Source organism: Mustela erminea, chromosome 17, assembly GCF_009829155.1.
Source record: "Mustela erminea isolate mMusErm1 chromosome 17, mMusErm1.Pri, whole genome shotgun sequence".
NCBI classification, from domain to species: Eukaryota; Metazoa; Chordata; class Mammalia; order Carnivora; family Mustelidae; genus Mustela; species Mustela erminea.
In genome coordinates, this window is record NC_045630.1 from 60,917,142 (window position 1) to 60,936,640 (window position 19,499).

Sequence of the window (19,499 nt, forward strand, 5' to 3'; positions counted from 1 at the left end):
AAGGCAGAATGAAAGTAACAAGGGAACAGAGAACAGATGGGATAAATAGAAAAAAAGATGATGCCTTTAAACTTAACCGTATCAGTAATTACATTAAATAGAACTTGTTTAAATACCCCAATTAAAAGGCAGAGATTGTTGGATTGGGTAAAGAAGCAATACCCAAATAGATGCCTTCAAGAATCACACTTTAAATAAAAACACATAGGAAGGTTAAAACTAAAAAGATTGAAAAAGATATCCCACATTTAAAAAGAGCTGGAGTGGCTATATTAATATCGGATAAAGTAGATTCCAGAGGAATGTATATTACCAGGGATAAAAAAGTTATTTTCTAGGATAAACTAGTCAAGCAAACATAATTCTAAATGTTTGTGCTTCTAATAATAGACCTTCAAAGTACATGAGACAAAAATTGATAAAGCTAAATGAAAAAACAGACATAAGAATATAATTATGATTGGAGATTTCAGTATCCTCTCAATAACTGATAGAATAAGGTTCTAGAAGATACGAATATGAATAAGGTTCTAGAAGATATGAACAACACGGTCAACCAACTTGACCTGACATTTATAGAATACCCCAGAAGAGCAGAATATATATGCTTTTTGAGTGCACGTGGGGCATCTACCAAGACAAGTCATATTCTGGACCATAAAGCAAGTGTTCAAAATTCAGAGAGATTCAAATCAGACAAAGTATACTCTCTGGCCATAGTAAAACTAAATTAGAAATCAGTAATAGAAAGATCTCTTGGAAGTCCCCAATTATTTGGAAACCAACTGACATACTTCTGAATAACTTATGGGTCAAAGATATCAAAAGGGAAATCAGTATTTTGAGCTGAATGAAAATGAAAACAGCATATCAAGTTTGTGTAGTAACAGTAAAGCACTACTTGGAAATTTATAGCACTATCTGTATTAGAACAGACTAGTGACCTCCGTTTCCACTATTAGAGACTAGGATAAAGAGCAGATTGATCCCCTAGAAGCAGAAGAAAAGAAGCATAAATTAATAAAATAAGAGCATAAATTAATAAAATAGAAAACAAAAGGAAAACCAATGGAAATAAAAGCTGGTTCTTTGAGATTAATAAAATTGATTAACCTCTAGCCAGAGTGATCAGGGAAATAAAGGAGGAGACACATTACCAATGTCTGCGATCACATGGGGATATCACTACAGGTTCTACAGAAATTAAAACAATTAAAAGGGAATATTATGAAAATTTATGTCACTTAATTTGACAGTGTGGCTGAAATGAAGAAATAGCATCTAAGACACAAATTGGAAAAGCCTCCTTAACAGACAAATGACCTAAATAGCCTATGACTGTTAAAGAAATTGAGTTTATTAAAAATCTTTCTACAAAGAGAACTCCAGGCCCAGATGGCTTCACTGGTGAATTCAATGAAACTTGTTAGGAAGAAAAAAATCTATATAAACTCACTCTTAGAGAACTGAAGATGGGAAGATACTTCCCAATTCAAACCAGACAGAGATATAACAAGAAAAGAAAACCCCAGACCAGTATCCGCCATGAATGTAGGCACAAAAACTCTAAAATTTTAGCAAATCAAACCCAACAACATATAAAAAGTATAATACATAATGACCTAGCATGGTTTATCCTAAGAATGCAAGATTCATTTAGCATTAGAAAATTAGTCAGTATAAGTAGCATATTAACAAATTAAAAAAATAAAATCCAAATATTCAGCTCGATAGATAAAGCATTTGAAAAAAAAAAATCAAATGTTTATTGTTGGTGCTAAAAACAATAGTAGCAAACTAGGAATAGAAGGGGGCTTAAAATAGCCTCTGTGAAAAACTTAACTAACATCGTACTTAGTGGTGGATAATTGTTTCCCCCTAAGATCAGAAATAAAACAAGGATGTCCACTCTCACCACATCTATTCAGCACTGAAGTGGGGCACAGTGAGACAATGGCCAGTGTACTAAGGCAAGAAAAAGTATACAGATTGGGAAGGAAGGAGTAAAACTGTCTTTATCTGCAGACTATGAAAAAATCTATGAGAAAACTCTGGTGGAATCTACAAAAAAGCTACAGTTTAGTAAGATTGCCAGATAAAGATTAACATCTAAAAGCATCTGTATTTCTATGTACTAGCAATGAACGGTTGGAAATTAAAACTAAAGTCTTCTGTGTACAATAGCATCAAAATATATGAAATACTTAAGGATATACCTGGCAATACTGTGAGACTTATAATTGAAAACTATAAAATATTGCTGATAGAAATTGAAGACCTAAATATGGAGAGATATTGGTTGTTTGAGAGTCAGAAGACTAAATATTGTTAAGCTATCATATTGTCACTATGACAAACAGTATGTTAAATATTAAGCTCCCCATTTTGATCCCCAGAGTCCACATAATCCTGATCAAAATCTCAGGAGGATTTTTTGGTAGAAAACGACAAGCTGATTGTACAATTGATATAGAAAATTCCAAGGACCTTGAACAACACAAACATGACCTGATTTCAAGACTTACAGTAAAGTTATGATAATTAGGAGAGCATGGTATCAATGTAAGATAGACAAAATGGTCACTGGAATAGAATAGACAGTTCAGAAGTAGATCCATACACACCTGGCAATGGACTCCTGACAAAGGTAGAAACAAAGTGGAGAAAGAGACATCTGTTCAACAAACAGGCCTGGAACTATTGGATATATCCCTGTGCAAAAAAATTGATTCATAGCTCAGTCATAAACATAAATGAACTCAAAATGCTTCATTGAACTGAATGTAAACCTAAAACCATAAAACTTACAGAAAAAAGTTAAGCAAAGATTTCTTAGATTTAACACCGAAAAAAGGGATTCATTCATAAAAGAAAAATTTGATAATTTGGATCTCATCAAAATAAAAATTCCTACTTTTCATAATACACCGTTAAGTGAATAAAAAGACAAGGCACAGATTAGGAGAAAATCGTTGGAAAGCGTATATATGAACAAAGACTTATATGCAGAATATATAAAGAACTCTTAAAGCTCATTCATAAGAAATAAACCAGTAAAGTTAACACTTCACCAAATAAGATGTGTGCATAGGAAATAAGCACATGAAAAAATGCTCAACATCATTACTTCTCAGTGAAATGCAAATTAAAATCACCATGATTTATCATATGTACTTATTAGAATGACTAAAATTAAAAAGAATGATTTAAATTAAAATACCAAGTGTTGGAGAAGATGTGGAGGAGCTGGAAATACACACTTCTGGTGGGGGATGTACAGTGGTTCATCACCTTGGAAAACTGGTTGTTAGTTTCTTAGAAAGGTGTGTGTCAGATGCTCCAACCATCCCTTTCCTAAGCATGTACCTTTGAAAAAATAAATTCTGCATCTACATCCATGTACTTGTCCATCAATATTCACAGCCTCTCTATTCATAAAAGCTAAAAACTGGGAAAAACTCAAATGCCCGTCAACAGCTGAATAAATAAACAAATTGTGCTAGGTCCATCCAGTGAAATGCCATTCAGCAACGAAAAGGAATAGTTACCTATTGATATATGCAGCAACGTGGGGGGGATCTCTGTGCTGGTGAGATAAGCCAGAGAAGTAGGATACATGGTGATTATAAATTTCATATATAAAACTGTAGGAAATGCAAACTGTTATGATAGAGAACTTCTGTTTGGGCAGGCCCAGTCCGCAAGTGGCAGGAGGTGTGATGAGGAGCCATGTGAAGGACATGTTCAGTTGGACTGTGATGAGGTTCTCACAGGTGTATTCGTGTGTCGAAACTTATCAGATTGGGCACTTTGAATATATGCCATTTATTATATGTGAATTTTTTTTTTTAAGATTTTATTTATTTGACAGACCCAGATCACAAGTAGGCAGAGAGGCTGGCAGAGAGAATGGAAGGGAAGCAGGCTCCTCGCTGAGCAAAGAGCCAGATGTGGGGCTTGATCCCAGGTCTCTGGGATCATGACCTGAGCCGAAGGCAGAGGCTTTAACCCACTGAGCCACCCAGGCACCCCTGTATATGAATTTTATCTCAGAGCCATAAAAAATACTAATTTGTCTCATTACTTTCTTACGTAAAAGTAGTATTCTACATTTTTTCCACCCCTCCTTTAAAAAAAAAATGAAAACATTCTGGAAACCATACCCTAGCAGTATATAAAATTTATTTTTTTCCAGTTTCACAGTAAACTTCAGTGTATTCAGCAACTCTTCTACTGATGAACATTTTGGTTGTTTATAGTCTTTTGTACTTAAAAATAATGCTGGAATAACATAGTTTTGTTTATATATCTTTTTAACATTTGTTGTGTCCACAGTATCTTTGAGATCTTTAGAAGTGGGATTGTTGCATCAAAAGGTAAATACACAATTTGGAGAGATGATGCTAAATTCCCACTCATAGAGGTTGTGTCATTTTGTGGAATGATGAGCAACATGTGAGAGTACTTGTTTCCCCTACATTCTCTCACCAATAGAATATGTTGTCAGATATTTAGATCTTGCCAGTATAAGTGAGAAATGGTATCTCAGTGTAGGTTTAATTTGTATTTCTTTTATTATGCGTGAGGCAGAGCATGTTTCCGTATGTTTGTGAGCTTTTCCTATTTCTTTTCCTGAGAATTGCTGATTCTTTTATTTTGGCTCATTTTTCTATAGGTTTGGGGCTGTTTTCTTCTCTGCTTACTTGTACAGTTCTTCATACGTTAGGAATATTAACCCTTTGTCTCTAATGTTACAAATATTTTTTCTCTGGTTGTCAAACTTTTTTGACATTTCGTATTTTTTTGCATTGCAGGGGCTACGCACGTTTTTTATTTTCAAGTAGTTGTTGGCAATTCTTTTCTCTTGGATTTTGAGGCATAATTAGGAATTTTGATCACTCATAATACATCGAGAAACTCACTCATGTCTCTTCTGGTACTTGTTTTCATTTTTTACGTTCAAGTTTCTGATCATTTGGAATTTATCCTTATGAAAAAAATCAATTTTAACATTTTCCATATGGCTTAGCTATACTAACGTCCCTTATTAAAGTCTTCTTCCCCAGCTGACTTCTATTATATTCTAAATTTTCAATGCAGTTGGGTGTATTTTTGGATTTCCTGTTCTGTTCATAATCCATCTGTATTCTTGGGTCAGTTCCCTACTGTTTGGCGTGGCCTTTTTTCACCTCCCCTCCCTGCCTCCATTGCTCTTCTTTTTGAGGATTTTCTTGATTGTTCTGAATTTTTATATTAAACTGGAAGACATACCTTTAAAGATTTACAAACATCATTGTCCCTTTTACATGTCCTCAGTTTTTTCAAATTTATTATTTTTCTTTAAGATTTTATTTATTTATTTGACAGAGATCACAAGTAGAGAGGCAGGCATGGGCGGGGGAGGGGCGGGGGGGGCGGAGCAGGCTCCCCGCTGAGCAGCGTCCCCCCCCCCCCCCATGCGGGGCTCGTTCCAGGACCCTGGGATCAGGACCGGAGCCGAAGGCAGAGGCTTTAATCCACTGAGTCACCCAGGCGCCCAGTTTTTTCAACTTTTAGAACGTGCCTATGCATATTCCCCGTCCTTTTCCAAAAGTCACGTAACTAGAACATACGGGACCCCCGGGTATGGTGTGGTCATGACGTGGCTCCTTAGAAGCAGCCTTATCCAGAGCACCTGCAGGAACGTGAGACAGCGGGAGCCTGTGGACTAGGGAGGGGAAAGCGGAGCTTCGGGGAACTGGAGATCCTGGGGCAGGCAGGCCTCGCTCTGGAGACCGGGGAGGGTGTCTCTACTCGGGGCGTGGGAGAGGCCGCGCTCCCGCCTGGGCAGTGGGACAGGTGCCTGCGGTCTCGGCACGCAGTGTCACAAGGCTGGCCTTGAGGGGCGCGAGCGCGAGGTTTCTCTCCAGCCCCAGCGCCTGCTCCTCTGCCACGGAGGCCCCAGCTCCTGCGGCAGGTGAGGCTTCTGGCCGCGCGCGGCCCTCCGTTTGCTCCGCGCGGGTCGCTCCGCCGACCGTTGGTTCCGTCCGCGTGGCCCCGCCCACCGCGGGCCGGGCCTCCGTAGGCGCCTTTACGTCATAAAAGGGGCATTGTCTGATGACGTATTTCCTTGGAGGCGTTCGGCGGAGAGGCTCAGAGTGCCTTCGCCTCGGGAAGGCGAAGTTCACTCCCGGTGCCGCCTCCTCAGCCGGACCCTTTCCGGAGGAGGAAGCGGTGGGAAAGTGGGCTTCGGTGCTGTTGCGAGGGGGGAGCGTGGCGTCCTCTGAGCTTCCCCCTCACGATGGACTCTGTTCCTGCCACTGTGCCTTCTGTCACCGCTTCCCCCGGGGACTCGGAACTTCTGGGACCCCTGTCGGTCCTTTACGCAGCCTTCATAGCCAAGCTACTGGAGGTGAGGGTCCGCATGCCCAGGGAGGGACCCCGGCCCCGGCAGGCGGGTAGACGAGTCGTGAGCGGAGTTGGCGCGCTGACGGGTGGAGGGAGAGCTGGAGTGGGTCAGGGCCGAGGCGGGCAGGACGTCGCAGTGCTGTTTAGGGAGCCCGGGGGAGTGATTTTAAGGGTTCGTCCCTTGTTAATTTGCTACTGATTTCTTAGACTGTAGCAGGCGCTGTGTTATTTTCCGGTAGAAAGTCATGATCTCTTGGGGTCCTTTTCTAGGGACCCCTGGCACTGTGGTGGGTTGGGGCCAGCAGGGTAGCTGTGTGCTTGTAGAAGGTGGGACAGTGTTCATACAACTGTATGCCAGGAAGCGTCTAAAATGCAGGCACGGCGGTATGGAGAAGACGGTTCGCTTCAGAGCCGCGGTCTGGACCGGCTACGAGGAGCCGTCTGAGCTCACTCAGCTTTTGTTTTTATGTAACAGTAGAATAAAGATTGAAAATCTTGGAGGAGAAGCACATTATTTGGGTTATTCGCTATCATTTTGCTTTTATTTGCCGCCGTACAAATTGATTTTCTCTCTAGGGTGTTCAATTTTGTGTTTTATGTGGCTTTTTAAGTTAGGAGTTAAGAGGAGAGTCTGATCCAGAGACATTAGACGTGTCCTAGACAACACGATGTGGTAGGTCCTGTTGCAAACTGGAAGTATGTGTTCAGCTTAAATACATTTAGATTCATAATATTCAGAAATACTTGAAGCCAGACAAGAAATAAGAGGCTGCCAGTATCCCATCTCTATGGAAGCAGTGGAAGCTACTAAAGAATTTTGAGGGGGTGGTTACCTGGTGGAGGTCGGTTTAGAATTTCTGTGGATGGTTCTTTGTGACTGTTTCATGGATTCTTATTTCTAATATTTCTGTTTCAGTTAGTTGCTACGTTGCCTGATGATGTTCAGCCTGGGCCTGATTTTTATGGGTTGCCATGGAAACCTGTACTTATCACCGCCTTCTTGGGAATTGGTTCATTTGCCGTCTTCTTCTGGAGAACTGTCCTTGCTGTGAGTAAATTAAACTTACACTTTGACTCATCAAGACACCAGATATTTTATAATCGCTAGCCCTCTTGTTTCTTTTTCATTTATGAACACGAACACAAATGCTTCTGATCTCAGCTAATCTTGTGAAGTAGTTCAGTATAATCTTTGTTGGTAAAGATTTAGGTGAACAAGACAATATGTATAATTTTAATCTGAAAACTTCAATTAATAAATCTTAAAATCTAAAGATTAAATGTATATGTACCTACTTGGGCACATGTTTAAGTTCCTAATAGAACTGGCAAGTCTTAGAGCCATCTTGAAAAGCAGTTAAGTAGTATGTATCAGAAGCCTTAAAGTTTTCATATCCTTTTATTATAAAGCCATGTGTAATTAATCTGTCCTAGAGAAATAACCAGTCATGCATTAAAAGTTTTATATAAGAGTGATCAGTGAAACACTATTTTTGAGTGAAAACTTGGTGCAAACTAAATGATCTGCAGTAGGGGAATTGTTAAATTATTGTATATCCATATAATAGGATACTAGGTAACTCTTGAAATTTATGTTATTTTGAAGATACAGGAACCCAGAAAATGTTCACAATTTAATATTAAGTGGAAAAAGCAGAAATCAGGACTGTAAAACACAAACTGTATGTTGTATATATAATTATATAAAAATAGATGTTTACACAGAAAAAAATGCTACAAGAGAACAAAATAGTAAAAAATATATCTAAGACCCTAGGTAATTTTGCAGTATTTTTGCAGATGTGTTATCTGTTTCACAGATTTTTTGTTTTGTTTTGTTTCACATATTTTCTAACTTGATCATTTGCTATTAGACTCATAAAATAACTTCTTATTTGGAAAAACAGATTATGTAGTATCCAAAGACACACTACTAAAATTTTTATTTCTTCAGAGTCTCTTCCCGTGCAGAATTTGTCTTTTTTGCTTATCTATATATGTATGCTCATATGTATTCAGTCTTGTGACTGTATTATGTCTTTTGTTGTTTCATAGTTATCTAACATAGCTGGAGAAGAAATCTTGGGTGAATGAGCTTTTTTTTTTTTTTTAAGAGTTTATTTCTTTTTGACAGACAGAAATCACAAGTAGGCAGAGAGGCAGGCAGAGAGAGAGAGAGAGGAGAAGCAGGCTCCCTACTGAGCAGACAACCTGACATGGGGCTCGATCCCAGGACCCTGAGATCATGACCTGAGCCAAAGGCAGAGGTTTACCCACTGAGCCACCCAGGCGCCCTGGGTGAATGAGCTTTGCAGATGAAAAGCTTTCAGTTTCAGTTGAAGCTTAACAGTTAAAGTAGCCAAAGCATTGGATGCATGTCTTTCTAAGATTTTTTTTCTGATTTCTTAGTTTTATCAGGCATACCATTGTTCATAAGCTTTCTCTCCTTGTACAAGTGATGATAAAATCACTTAAAAAGAAGGGTCATTTGCCTGGATTCCTGGGAAGAGTCCTCTGATCTCATGGGACTTTTCCTCAGATGGAAGGGGCAAGGGAACATAGAAAGGATGAGTGGAAGGGGAAAGGGGAAAACGTTTCATTTCCCACTCTTGTTTCTCCCATCTTAAAAATCCTAACACCTGTTTACATTTTCACAGGATGATGCAGGCTTTATGTCCTAACTGCTGTTTCTCAACCTCAGCAGTTGACTTTGGAACCTTGGTCCCTGCTCTCATTTGCCTGCTTCTTGTTTCTTCCTACCTCCTCCCGCCTACTGCTGTGGGTGAAAGGAGGACTTACTGTCTCATTAACAAGGCTGTGACATTAGAAAAACAGTCATTTCTTTCCATGTTGGAACTCTGAATGCATTTTCCAATAACAACATTATTATACATGCTGTTGGATACTGTAATAATAATGAGATACCATGGATGATTTATGGACTGATCTGAGTATTTCATTACTATTTATAACTTTTGAAAGTGGAAATAACTTCTGGTTTACAAAGACTTTCAATGATGCAATTTTTAAAAAATTGAGTACTGCTTAGATTTTTTTTTTTTAAATAAGATTTTATTTGTGAGAGAGAGAGAGTGCAAACTAGGGAAGAGGGGCAGAGGGAGCAGCAGACTCCCTACTGAGCAGGGAGCCTGACTTGGGGGCTTGATCCCAGGACCCTGAGATCATGATTTGAGCTGAAGCAGACACAACTGACTGAGCCCCCCATGTGCCCCCTGTTTAGATTTTGCAACCCTATAATTCAGTGCCGTCTTTAGAGAGGATTTAGAGGTTAGTTAGGTGTCATTGCTCTTGTTGCTTGTGCCTTTTCCTCTAGCAGCCTTCTTTCCCTTTCAGGTGGATGACCACTATGTTTAGGGGTTTTGAGAAAATCAGATGACCTAGCATAATTTTTAGGTCTCTAAATGCAGCCAGTTGCTAACTTGTAATAGGACTTCATAGATGTTTTCTGGAAAGGGAGAGAGACATATCTTAGTACAAAGATTATGCCTTTAATTTTGTTTCCTGAAAGTGTCTTTGAATGATCATTGTTTCTGGACTTCATTCTCACTATTTGGGGTTGTCAAATAAATGATTTGGGGTAAAAGAAGCATTGATATATGTAATATGAAAATATCCATTTCCATTATTAAAATTAAGTGCTTAATAAGATTGGTGCTCATTTAATACATAAACATATCTTTATTTGCAAAATGATGTATTCACTTTAGTGCTTCTAACAGAAATTGTGAGGCATCCCTACCAATTACATTTGAAATGCTTTTTTAAAAAATATTTTTTTATTGTTTTTTAAGATTTTATTTGTTAGAGATAGCATGAGAGGTCATGAGCGGGGGATGGGGTAATGAAAGAAGCAGACTCCCTGCTGAGCAAGGAGCCCAGTGTAGTACTTGATCCCAGAACCCTGGGATCATGACCTGAGCTGAAGGCAGATGCTTAACTGACTGAGGCACTGAGGCGCCCCACATTTGAAATGCTTTTTAATCTTTTTATTTTTTAATTCTATGGATTATAGTGAACCAAACTTTTACTAAATTTTCATTTTGTTATGATTTGACTATTGTATATAATATTTTCGTAATATTGAAATACTATCATATTTCTGTTATTAAAATGTTTTGACATCTAATGTAATTTTATTTTTCTTCTAGGTAAAGAGTAGAGTATATCAAGGTAAATACTTAGGTTTATTCTGTTGTTTGTACTCTTCCTTCAGTATTAGTGTTAGATATGAGTTTTATGTAAGATAGAAGTAGATACAGTGACTTCTGATGTCTGATTGACTTACTCCTGAACATTTTACTAATCCTAGTTGCTAGCTTGGATGACAGAGTGTAGATAGTGATGCTACCAACTGAGATAGGAGGTGAAGTGGAACAAATTGTGGGAGGAGGAAGATGATTAGTTTGATTTGGGGCAGATTGGCTTTGTTGACTTCTTTTTTTTCAGATTTATTGCATATGAACAGTGTTCCTGAGCTAATGGTTTGATCAATACAGTAAATATTTAAGTATATGATTTGAGGAATAGAGATGTAAATCAGTGTGCTTGTATTTTTTTGTCTTTTTCTTTTTGCAAATGACATATATTTGAATGATCACAGTTTCTGAGAAGAAAGGTACACCATGAAGGGAAGGCTATCAAGCTAAAATATTTTATTATATTTCTTATTTTTGAACTAAATTGGAATCTCACTGAAGGAAGGGTCCTTATTATATTTTTCTTATTTTATGTATTTATTTTTAGATTTTATTTATTTGAGAGAGAGATTGAGAGAATGAGCTGGGGGAAGGACAGAGGAAAAAGCAGGCTCTCTCTCTGAGCAGGAAACCTGATGGGGGTTCTGGGATCACGACCCAAGTAGAAGGCAGACACTCAACTGACTGAGTCACTGAGGCGCCCCTATTTTCCTTATTTAGTAGTATTTTTACACCCTTATTTGCCATGAACTGCAGGTTGCTTTCTGAAAAGCGTAATAGTTATGTTAAGAAGTTCTTTTCCTCATAGTGCTAGGTAATGTGCTGCTAATACCTTGGGTTACTTAGTTTTACTTAGTTCTCATAATAATCTTATGGATTTCCTCTCCCCTTTAGTTACTGAGCAGCAGATTGCTGCAAAGGTGAAGAATATCATGAAAGAAAACGCAGAACTTGTACAAAAGTTGTCAAATTACGAACAGAAGGTATAATTATTCTTTCAATATTTTCCCCTCATGATTCCAGCTTGAATTATTTCCTCCTCTGTTATGGTGCAGTTATTATGGTATTTTAAAATTTCATTATTTCCTATGAGCCATCCAGATCTGAAGTAATCATCGTATGTGTAAAGTACGTCTTTCTTCTCTAAGGGGTTACCTCTCAGATAAGTTTTGATACACCTGTGATTTATAGTTCTGAATTCTGTGTGCTTTATTTTAAATAGATTAAGGAGTCAAAGAAACATGTTCAAGAGACTAAGAAACAAAATATGATTCTCTCTGATGAAGCAATTAAATATAAGGTAAAAATTCTTTCTCTTTTTGAGATTACATTCTAAAAACAAAAATAGTGAGTAGTTACTATTAATTTTAATGTCTCTTTTAATAGGATACAATCAAGAAACTTGAGGAAACTAATGGAATTCTGGATAATACAGCTAAAAATCTGCGTGTTATGTTAGAATCTGAGAGGGAACAGAATGTGAAGAATCAGGACTTGGTAAGTTTTATTACAAATCGTTAACTGTAATTTAGCTTTCAAACTGTTTTCTAGATGGGGTGGAATGAACTTTGCATTTTCCCAGGGTGTAAACAGAGGAGGATTGGGAGACAGGGAAGTTGAACCTGTATTCATCTGTCTTCATGGAATCTTAAATGCTAATACCACAAGCTGTTATTTTCATGGTCCTAGGAAATATTTTTGTCCTCAGCCCTGGATAATTTCTGTATTGCTTGGCTCTGCCATCTGAAACATGTAGAGCAACTAAGAAACCGTAGCCCTGTTGAACAGTTCTAGTACTTTGTTTTGTTTTGCATGATTCCTTTTAAAAACAAGCCTTTTAGAACCGTTTAAGAACTACAGGGAAGTTTCAGAGAGTTCCCATATGTTGCACACCCAGCTGAGCTTGTGACCTACCTGGCCAGGTATTTGCCAGGTTTCTCTACTCTCAGTAGAACCATTCCCACTCTTGGTGTACTGTTCACTTCTGAAGGAAGTACCTATGCCCAGCCTGGGATTAAAAGAGTGAAGAGTATGTTATACCTCCTTGAGGAGGCAGTACCTTGACAGATTATTTGGAATTCTTCCATAAATGAGATTTGTCTGTCTGTCCTCAAGTCCAACCATTTTTAGTTTGGGCAAGAGAATTTTTTTTTTTTTTTAAAGATTTTATTTACTTATTTGACAGACAGAGGTCACAAGTAGGCAGAGAGGCAGGCTGAGACAGAGAGGGGAAGCAGGCTCCCTGCTGAGCAGAGAGCCCAATGCGGGGCTCGATCCCAGGACCCTGGGATCATGACCTGAGCCAAAGGCAGAGGCTTTAACCCACTGAGCCACCCAGGAGCCCCCGGGCAAGAGAATTTTTAAGGTGACCGGGAGCATTTTTTTTTTCTCTGCCAGTTGATTTCAACTAGACTACTTGAACATTTCTTTCCCCCCGTTTTTTTCTCCCTGCTTTTTTTCACCTTTTTGTCTGGTCATCTACCTACCACATTAGCTCATAGCAAGGAAGGTCGCAGATGCACGCAGTTAGAGCTCCAGTTATTTTTTTCTTACTTCTTTACAGTCTTGACTTTTCTCCCCAGCTAACACTGAATGACCTGCTTTTACCTAATATGGAGGCGACGGCTCTGGGATAGCATTTCATCTTTTTAGCACATATCCTACCATTTATACTAAAATCATAATACCTTTTTTGTGTTTTTCTTCCACATGGCAGATATCGGAAAACAAGAAATCTATAGAGAAGCTAAAGGATGTCATTTCAGTGAATGCCTCAGAATTTTCAGAGGTAAAGCTGCCTTTAATTCTGCAAAATGTTAATAGGGTGTCTTAGTTTTGTTGAGGAGCAAACATTTGATATGTGCTAGAATTTGCAATAAATGAAAACTACATGATGTCTAATTGGGAAAGTGTAATATCCCTCCTTTGGAATGAACTCACTAAAAGGAGTGTTTTGTATTAGGTTCAGATTGCGCTTAATGAAGCCAAACTTAGTGAAGAGAAGGTGAAGTCTGAATGCCATCGGATTAAAGAGGAAAATGCTAAGCTGAAGAAGAAGAAAGAACAGGTAAAGAAAAGTTAATGTTCTAGATTATGTGGAGGAAGGGACTGAGTATCATTACCCCTTGAGTATCTTTTCTCAGATCTGTTTTTAAGGAAATGAAATATGTATGCAGAATTTTATTCTTAGATATGCAAAGTTTAAGCTTCCAAAATTGAGTGCATGTATATATTCTCCATCTGTTCTAGATTTTCTGTTCTTATCTATAATTTCTTATAGCTGTCAGTGTTTTTAGTCTTTGTCTTGTCAAATACCAACCAATTATTAACTTGAATAGCCTCAGTGGGATGATGGATTTGCTTCTTGACCAAAGAATGATGAATTTTAACCCTGCTTTGAGCAATTACTGCTTTATTGACAAAAGGAAGGTTATATGATCTGGAGTGTGGACATGGGAGACAGTGAAATGTGTTCTTCTGTTCCTGTGAAAGTGAATTATTTGAATGGGCTGCAGTTTTCTGACGGTTGCAGTAACTGGGTTGACTTCCTCGACAGCTCTCATCTCATGTGCTTACTGCAGCTCTGAGGGTAGGAGCCGCTCTCCCCTCTCCCGTCACGAAGGCCTCAGTCCATAGAAACAGGCCAAAGAAGAGCATGGCTCCCTGCTTCCCTGTCTCACTCACATATTCCTGATGTGTCCAGTGCAAGAGCCCTAGCCTTTGGAAATTCATGTGTTTTAACTTTTCAGTTGCAGCAAGAAATCAAAGACTGGAGCAAATCACATGCTGAGCTCAGTGACCAAATCAAAGCATTTGAGAAATCTCAGAAAAATTTGGAAGTAGCTCTTTCTCACAAAGATGATAATATTAATGTAAGTTTATTCTCTTGACTACATGCTTAATCCTCATGAAATCTATTTGAGAAGCTCTTTCTAATGTCCCTTTGCTTCTTTTCTAGGCTTTGACTAACTGCATTACCCAGTTGAATCAGTTAGATTGTGAATCTGAATCTGAGGGTCAGAATAAAGGAGGAAGTGAGTTAGATGAATTAGCAAATGGAGAAGTGGGAGGTAAGTTTGGTTTCGGGGAGGTTGGACCTCTTTTTGTGTTCCTGTCTTTAAGTACACTGATGCTCCTTTTGGCTGACTAACTTCCTCTTTTTTTTTTTTTTTTAACGATTTATTTATTTTAGAACGAGCAGGGTCAGGGGAGAGGGAGAGAATCTCAAGCAGGCTCCCCACTGAGCAAGGAGTCCAATGCAGAGCTTGATCTCAGAACCCCAAGATCATGATGTGAACTAAAATTAAGAGTCAGAGGCTTAACTGACAGAGCTACCCAGGCGCCCCTGACTAACTTCTTCTTTTTTTTTTTTTTTAAGATTGATTATTTATATATTTATTTATTTATTTATCTATCTCAGAGAGAGAGAGAGCACAGGCAGCCAGATTGTCAGGCAGAGGTAGAAGCAGGCTCCCTGCTAAGCAAGGAGCCCGATTTGGGACTCCATCCCAGGTCACTGGGATCATGACCTGAGCCGAAGGCAGCCACTTAACTGACTGAGCCACCCAGCCGTCCACTGATTAGCTTAAGCGTTAAGAGCTGTAGATGCCTATCACTGGACTTAGAAACACCTCTTCGTGCACTGGGTAGAGGTGGGTTGCAGAGCTGTGGTATAGCAGTGGGTGTGCAATGAACATAGACTGCTTTTCCATACCACTGAGGACTGTTTGCACTAGGGCGAGAGCAGCAGAGCTGTGACTTAGACCTGTAAGTATGAACACTGTTCAGTAGGAGAAATCTATGTCTCATTGCCATGGAGATGACCTTTGAATTTAGTGCTCATCATCTCTGTAGCTCTGCAGTTTTAAGGCCTCTAACCGATTTCAAGAGTACTGAAGTCGGGAGAGCCGTAAACTAGCGAAGGCCTTGAGTGTAGAGCTGAAGGTAGCAGTGTTGACTGATGAAGGACGTGTTTCTGGACATGTTTTTCAAATCAGATATTGCTTTCACAGTGGGCATTTTCAACCATGCCTGGTAGCAGATTCAAGGGGAGAATGGAAGAGGAAGTCTTTCTAAATAAGACACATGACCAGGTGGACACAGATCTGAACGAGAAGAAAGAGCTTTAGTTCACACATCCCTTCTTGTTTGAGAATGGCACAGATAACACTTTTGCTGTACAAACTGGGAATTCGCTTTTTGAATTTGCAATTCTCTTAAAAGTCATGGAGCCTAATTAGTTCCCTTGGTTGATTTGTTTTTCTTTTGAATGTTTGAACATAATTATAATTGTTTATTTTTGGAGAAATCAAGAAAATACAGTTAAAAAGCAAAGGAGGAAAAGGCAATTAAAGCTTTTTGTATTTTAGGTGACCAGAGTGAGAAAGTGAAAAATAAAATTAAGCAGATGATGGACATTTCTCGGGTATGAGCTTTTCTCTGGAGTACTGTAAGTACCTTTGAATTCTCATTGTGCCTCCCTTGTAAGAATAGTTCTCTCTGTTGGAATTTTTAGACACAAACTGCAGTTTCAGTAGTTGAAGAGGATCTAAAACTTCTACAAGTTAAGCTTAGAGCCTCGATGTCTACTAAATGTAACCTGGAAGGTAGGCTGCTTCCTGAGAAGAAAGTGCTGAGTTTCTAACTCCTTCCAGCCGCCCCCCTACCCCACCAGTTTGTGAGCCCTGTGCACACGCCCAGCTCAACCATTTTATCCTCTCCAGACCAAATAAAGAAGTTAGAAGATGACCGCAATTCACTGCAGTCAACCAAAGCCATCCTGGAGGATGAATGCCAAACCCTGAGGCAGAAAGTAGAGATCCTGAATGAGCTGTACCAGGAGAAGGAGATGGCGCTGCAAAAGTAAGATGACTGTGCCCAGTCGTTCGCGGTCTCGCCGTGCAAGTGAATGTGGGCGCTACTGGACTGCAGGTTGTTTGACAGGGAGTGGTTTACTAGAACAGCGGTCCTGCTATGGCATGTGCGCTGTGAAGAACCTGTCCCTCTCGTGCTCTGCCATGTACTTTACTTTCTTTGTGGCATTTTAAGTAAGTGTGATTTGTCCTGTGTCTGTTCTATTGCTCTATTTGAGGGGGAGAGAGCAAGCATGGGGGTGTAGGGTAAGGGAGAAGCAGACTCCCCACCAAACAGGGAGCCTGATGTGCGGGACTCCATCCCGGGGCTCCAGGATTGTGACCTGAGCTGAAGGCAGTTGCTTAACCAGCTGAGCCGCCCAGGCGCCCCTGTTCTACTGCTTCTTAATACAGCCTTTGAGAATCCTGAGTGATTTGTAGGACACGATGTTTAGTGGAATAAACACTCCAAAAATTTAGTTATTTGAAGGTATCCTAAGTTTTGGAGTTTAGTCAAATGCTCAGGTTAAACGTTACATACTGTAATTGTGGTGAGGGTGTTTGGGTTTTAAATGTAGACGTACCTGTTCTGTGTGTATATTTAGGTATTAATATCTTGAAATCTCCATCTCAAATCTGGAGTTACATGTGTTTCTTGAAAGATAGACTTTTGTAGTTCATTTTAAGTTTTTTTCCTCCACAAAATTACCAGAATTCTCCAAAAATAGATCTATGGCGGCCTCTGAGAAGGCTTATTCTGCTGAGCAAAGCTTATCTTTTCTAAATGCTCAGGCTGCTATTGCCTGGTGCCATGAAACATCGAAAGCAGACCACTAATGTTTTCTCGGATTCTTTGCTCACTGTGCAGTCAGTTTAGATTTTCTAGATTTCATTTAGGCCAGCTTTAAATACCTGGCCTGTTTTCAGAGAAATATTCCTAATTTCATTACCTTTTTTTTTTTTTTTTTTTTTTTTGAGAGTATTTCTTTGCCACCAGAAATAATAATAAATAATTAATAAAACATAATTAATAATTTAATAATAATTTCCTAAATGTCGGTTGTTTTTCTTCATGATAGTCATTGTGGCACTGGTTTATTTGGTCCGTCCAGCATATCTGGTTTGTACCGTGCTCTCCATCTCCAGAGCCTGGGTTAGTTCAGGTCCACATCCTCTTTCCTGACAGTCCCTGATGGGACCTCTCATCACCTGCCCTTTCTCAGACCCCCCTTCCAGGCTCTTATTCATTCTCAGTCTCGAGTGAACTCACTTAAAGTGCAGGTCCCTGCATGGCCTCGAGTGCTTAAAATCTGTCAGGAGGGCTCCATTCTCTTCTGGATCAGTTCTAGACTCTCACGCAGGCACACAGGACACTTCCTCAGTTGTCTGGAGCTGCTTCTCCAGGTGCATTTCCTGCAGCAACTTCTGATGCTTTCCGACCTGCAGCCACACTGAACACAGTTCTTCATGCCACTCTGAGCCTCATTGTCACTACGTATGCTGCTTTCTCTGCAGAAAAATACCCTTTTACAGTTTCTCCACCTGGCAGTCTCTGCCCATTGAAACGTTTATGTTTCTTAAAATCTTTTCTGGAGTCTGTTGTGACATAAATAGGTATGTAGCTGTAGAGACTGGGTGAGTGCACATTTTTTCTATGTAACTCCTCAACACACACACACACACACACACACACACACACACACACACACAGGTTTAAATCTATGTGTGACTGGGACGCCAAACTGGCTCACTTGGTAGAGCATGTGACTCTTGATCTTAGGGTTGTGAGTTCAGGCCACATGTTGGGTGTACAGATTACTTAAAAATTTAAAAAAAAAAAAAATTTAAATAAATCTACCTGTTATTGTTTGCTTTCTGTTTGATGGTCTGTTCTGTGTTTCTTCCTTCTTTCTGTCTTTTGGATTATTGGAGTATTTTTCATAATTCTGCCTTTGTGCTCTTTAAGGCTTGGTAATTAGAGGTTGCTCTTTCTCTCCTCCTATACTTACCCTAAAGACCATAACATGGGTCCTGAACTTGTTACTGTCATATACATGAATAAGTGTGCCTCTTTCTGGGCTTTAGCTCCCGTCTGACATAGATGCTATTCGAATGACATCGTCATTCCCTCTACACCTAAACTCCAGAGACGTTTCAGTGTCGTACTGCATCGCGGTCTGGCCGGCGTTCATTCTGCTGACACACACTTGCATAGTTCCTATAGCTCTTCCGCCTCGCCCACGTCTGTAGTTTTTCACTGCGGGTCTCTTTCACTCTCCTCGAAGGCCATCCTTGAGTGAAAGATATGATCAGTTTATCTCTTGTATGATAACATCTTTCTAAGGATTGTTCTGCTGGCTGTGAGATGTTCGCAGTTATTTAATTTCATTACTTTGAAAGTAACCAGTTACTTTCTGGTTTTGTAGTTCCTTTGAGGATTCCGGTATCCATTGTTTTTTCCCTCCCCAGTGTCTCACTGCTGCCCTTGGAGCCTTCAGTCATCCTTTCTGGTTCTTCAGCAGTGTTAGTGGGAGGTGTTCAGGTGTGAGGGCGTGTGTGTGCATTTTTTGTTTCTCTGCCCTCTTCCCATCTTGTTCGTATTTATGGTGCTTGGGGTCATTAGCACCTCTTGGTTTTGGGGACCTTGCTTTGTATATTGATTCTGCTTTAATCTCTCTTTTGTAAGATTCTATTTAAATTTTTTTACTATTTCCCCTGTGTCTCCTACATTCTTACCTGATTAGCTGCATTCTGAATGGCGTTTTTTTCTGACCTGTCTCATATGCTAAGGTCTCACTTCACTTTGTCAAGTCAGCTGCTAAAATCATTCATTGAGGGCTTTTTAGTAAAAATCTATTAGTTTGAGAGCGTGCACGCACATGTACTCATGCACAGGGGCAGAGGGGGCGAGGGAGGGTAGAAAATCTACAGCAGAGTCCTCTCTGTGTGAGGCACCTGATGTGGGACTCAACACTATGAGCTGAGATCATGACCTAAAGCTGAAATCAAGAGTCAGGCACTTAACCAACTGAGTCACCCAGGA

At 39.6% G+C, this 19,499-nt stretch overlaps 1 protein-coding gene across 9 annotated transcripts in view; it reads left to right on the forward strand.

Moving 5' to 3' along the window:
- MIA3 (MIA SH3 domain ER export factor 3) overlaps positions 1–19,499 on the forward strand; it is an 82,939-nt gene that overhangs the window by 53,570 nt on the left and 9,870 nt on the right. For 7 of the 9 annotated variants that reach the window (XM_032318379.1, XM_032318380.1, XM_032318377.1 and 4 more), the window contains 12 exons: positions 7,304–7,435; positions 10,557–10,578; positions 11,499–11,587; positions 11,827–11,904; positions 11,991–12,101; positions 13,321–13,392; positions 13,567–13,671; positions 14,354–14,476; positions 14,563–14,674; positions 15,974–16,029; positions 16,120–16,210; positions 16,328–16,466. In XM_032318379.1, the coding sequence (XP_032174270.1) occupies positions 7,304–7,435; positions 10,557–10,578; positions 11,499–11,587; positions 11,827–11,904; positions 11,991–12,101; positions 13,321–13,392; positions 13,567–13,671; positions 14,354–14,476; positions 14,563–14,674; positions 15,974–16,029; positions 16,120–16,210; positions 16,328–16,466 (1,130 nt within the window). Of the gene's footprint in view, positions 1–6,089; positions 6,392–7,303; positions 7,436–10,556; positions 10,579–11,498; positions 11,588–11,826; positions 11,905–11,990; positions 12,102–13,320; positions 13,393–13,566; positions 13,672–14,353; positions 14,477–14,562; positions 14,675–15,973; positions 16,030–16,119; positions 16,211–16,327; positions 16,467–19,499 lie in introns of those variants that run through there. The other 2 variants (XM_032318385.1, XM_032318386.1) reach the window with 2 other exon arrangements.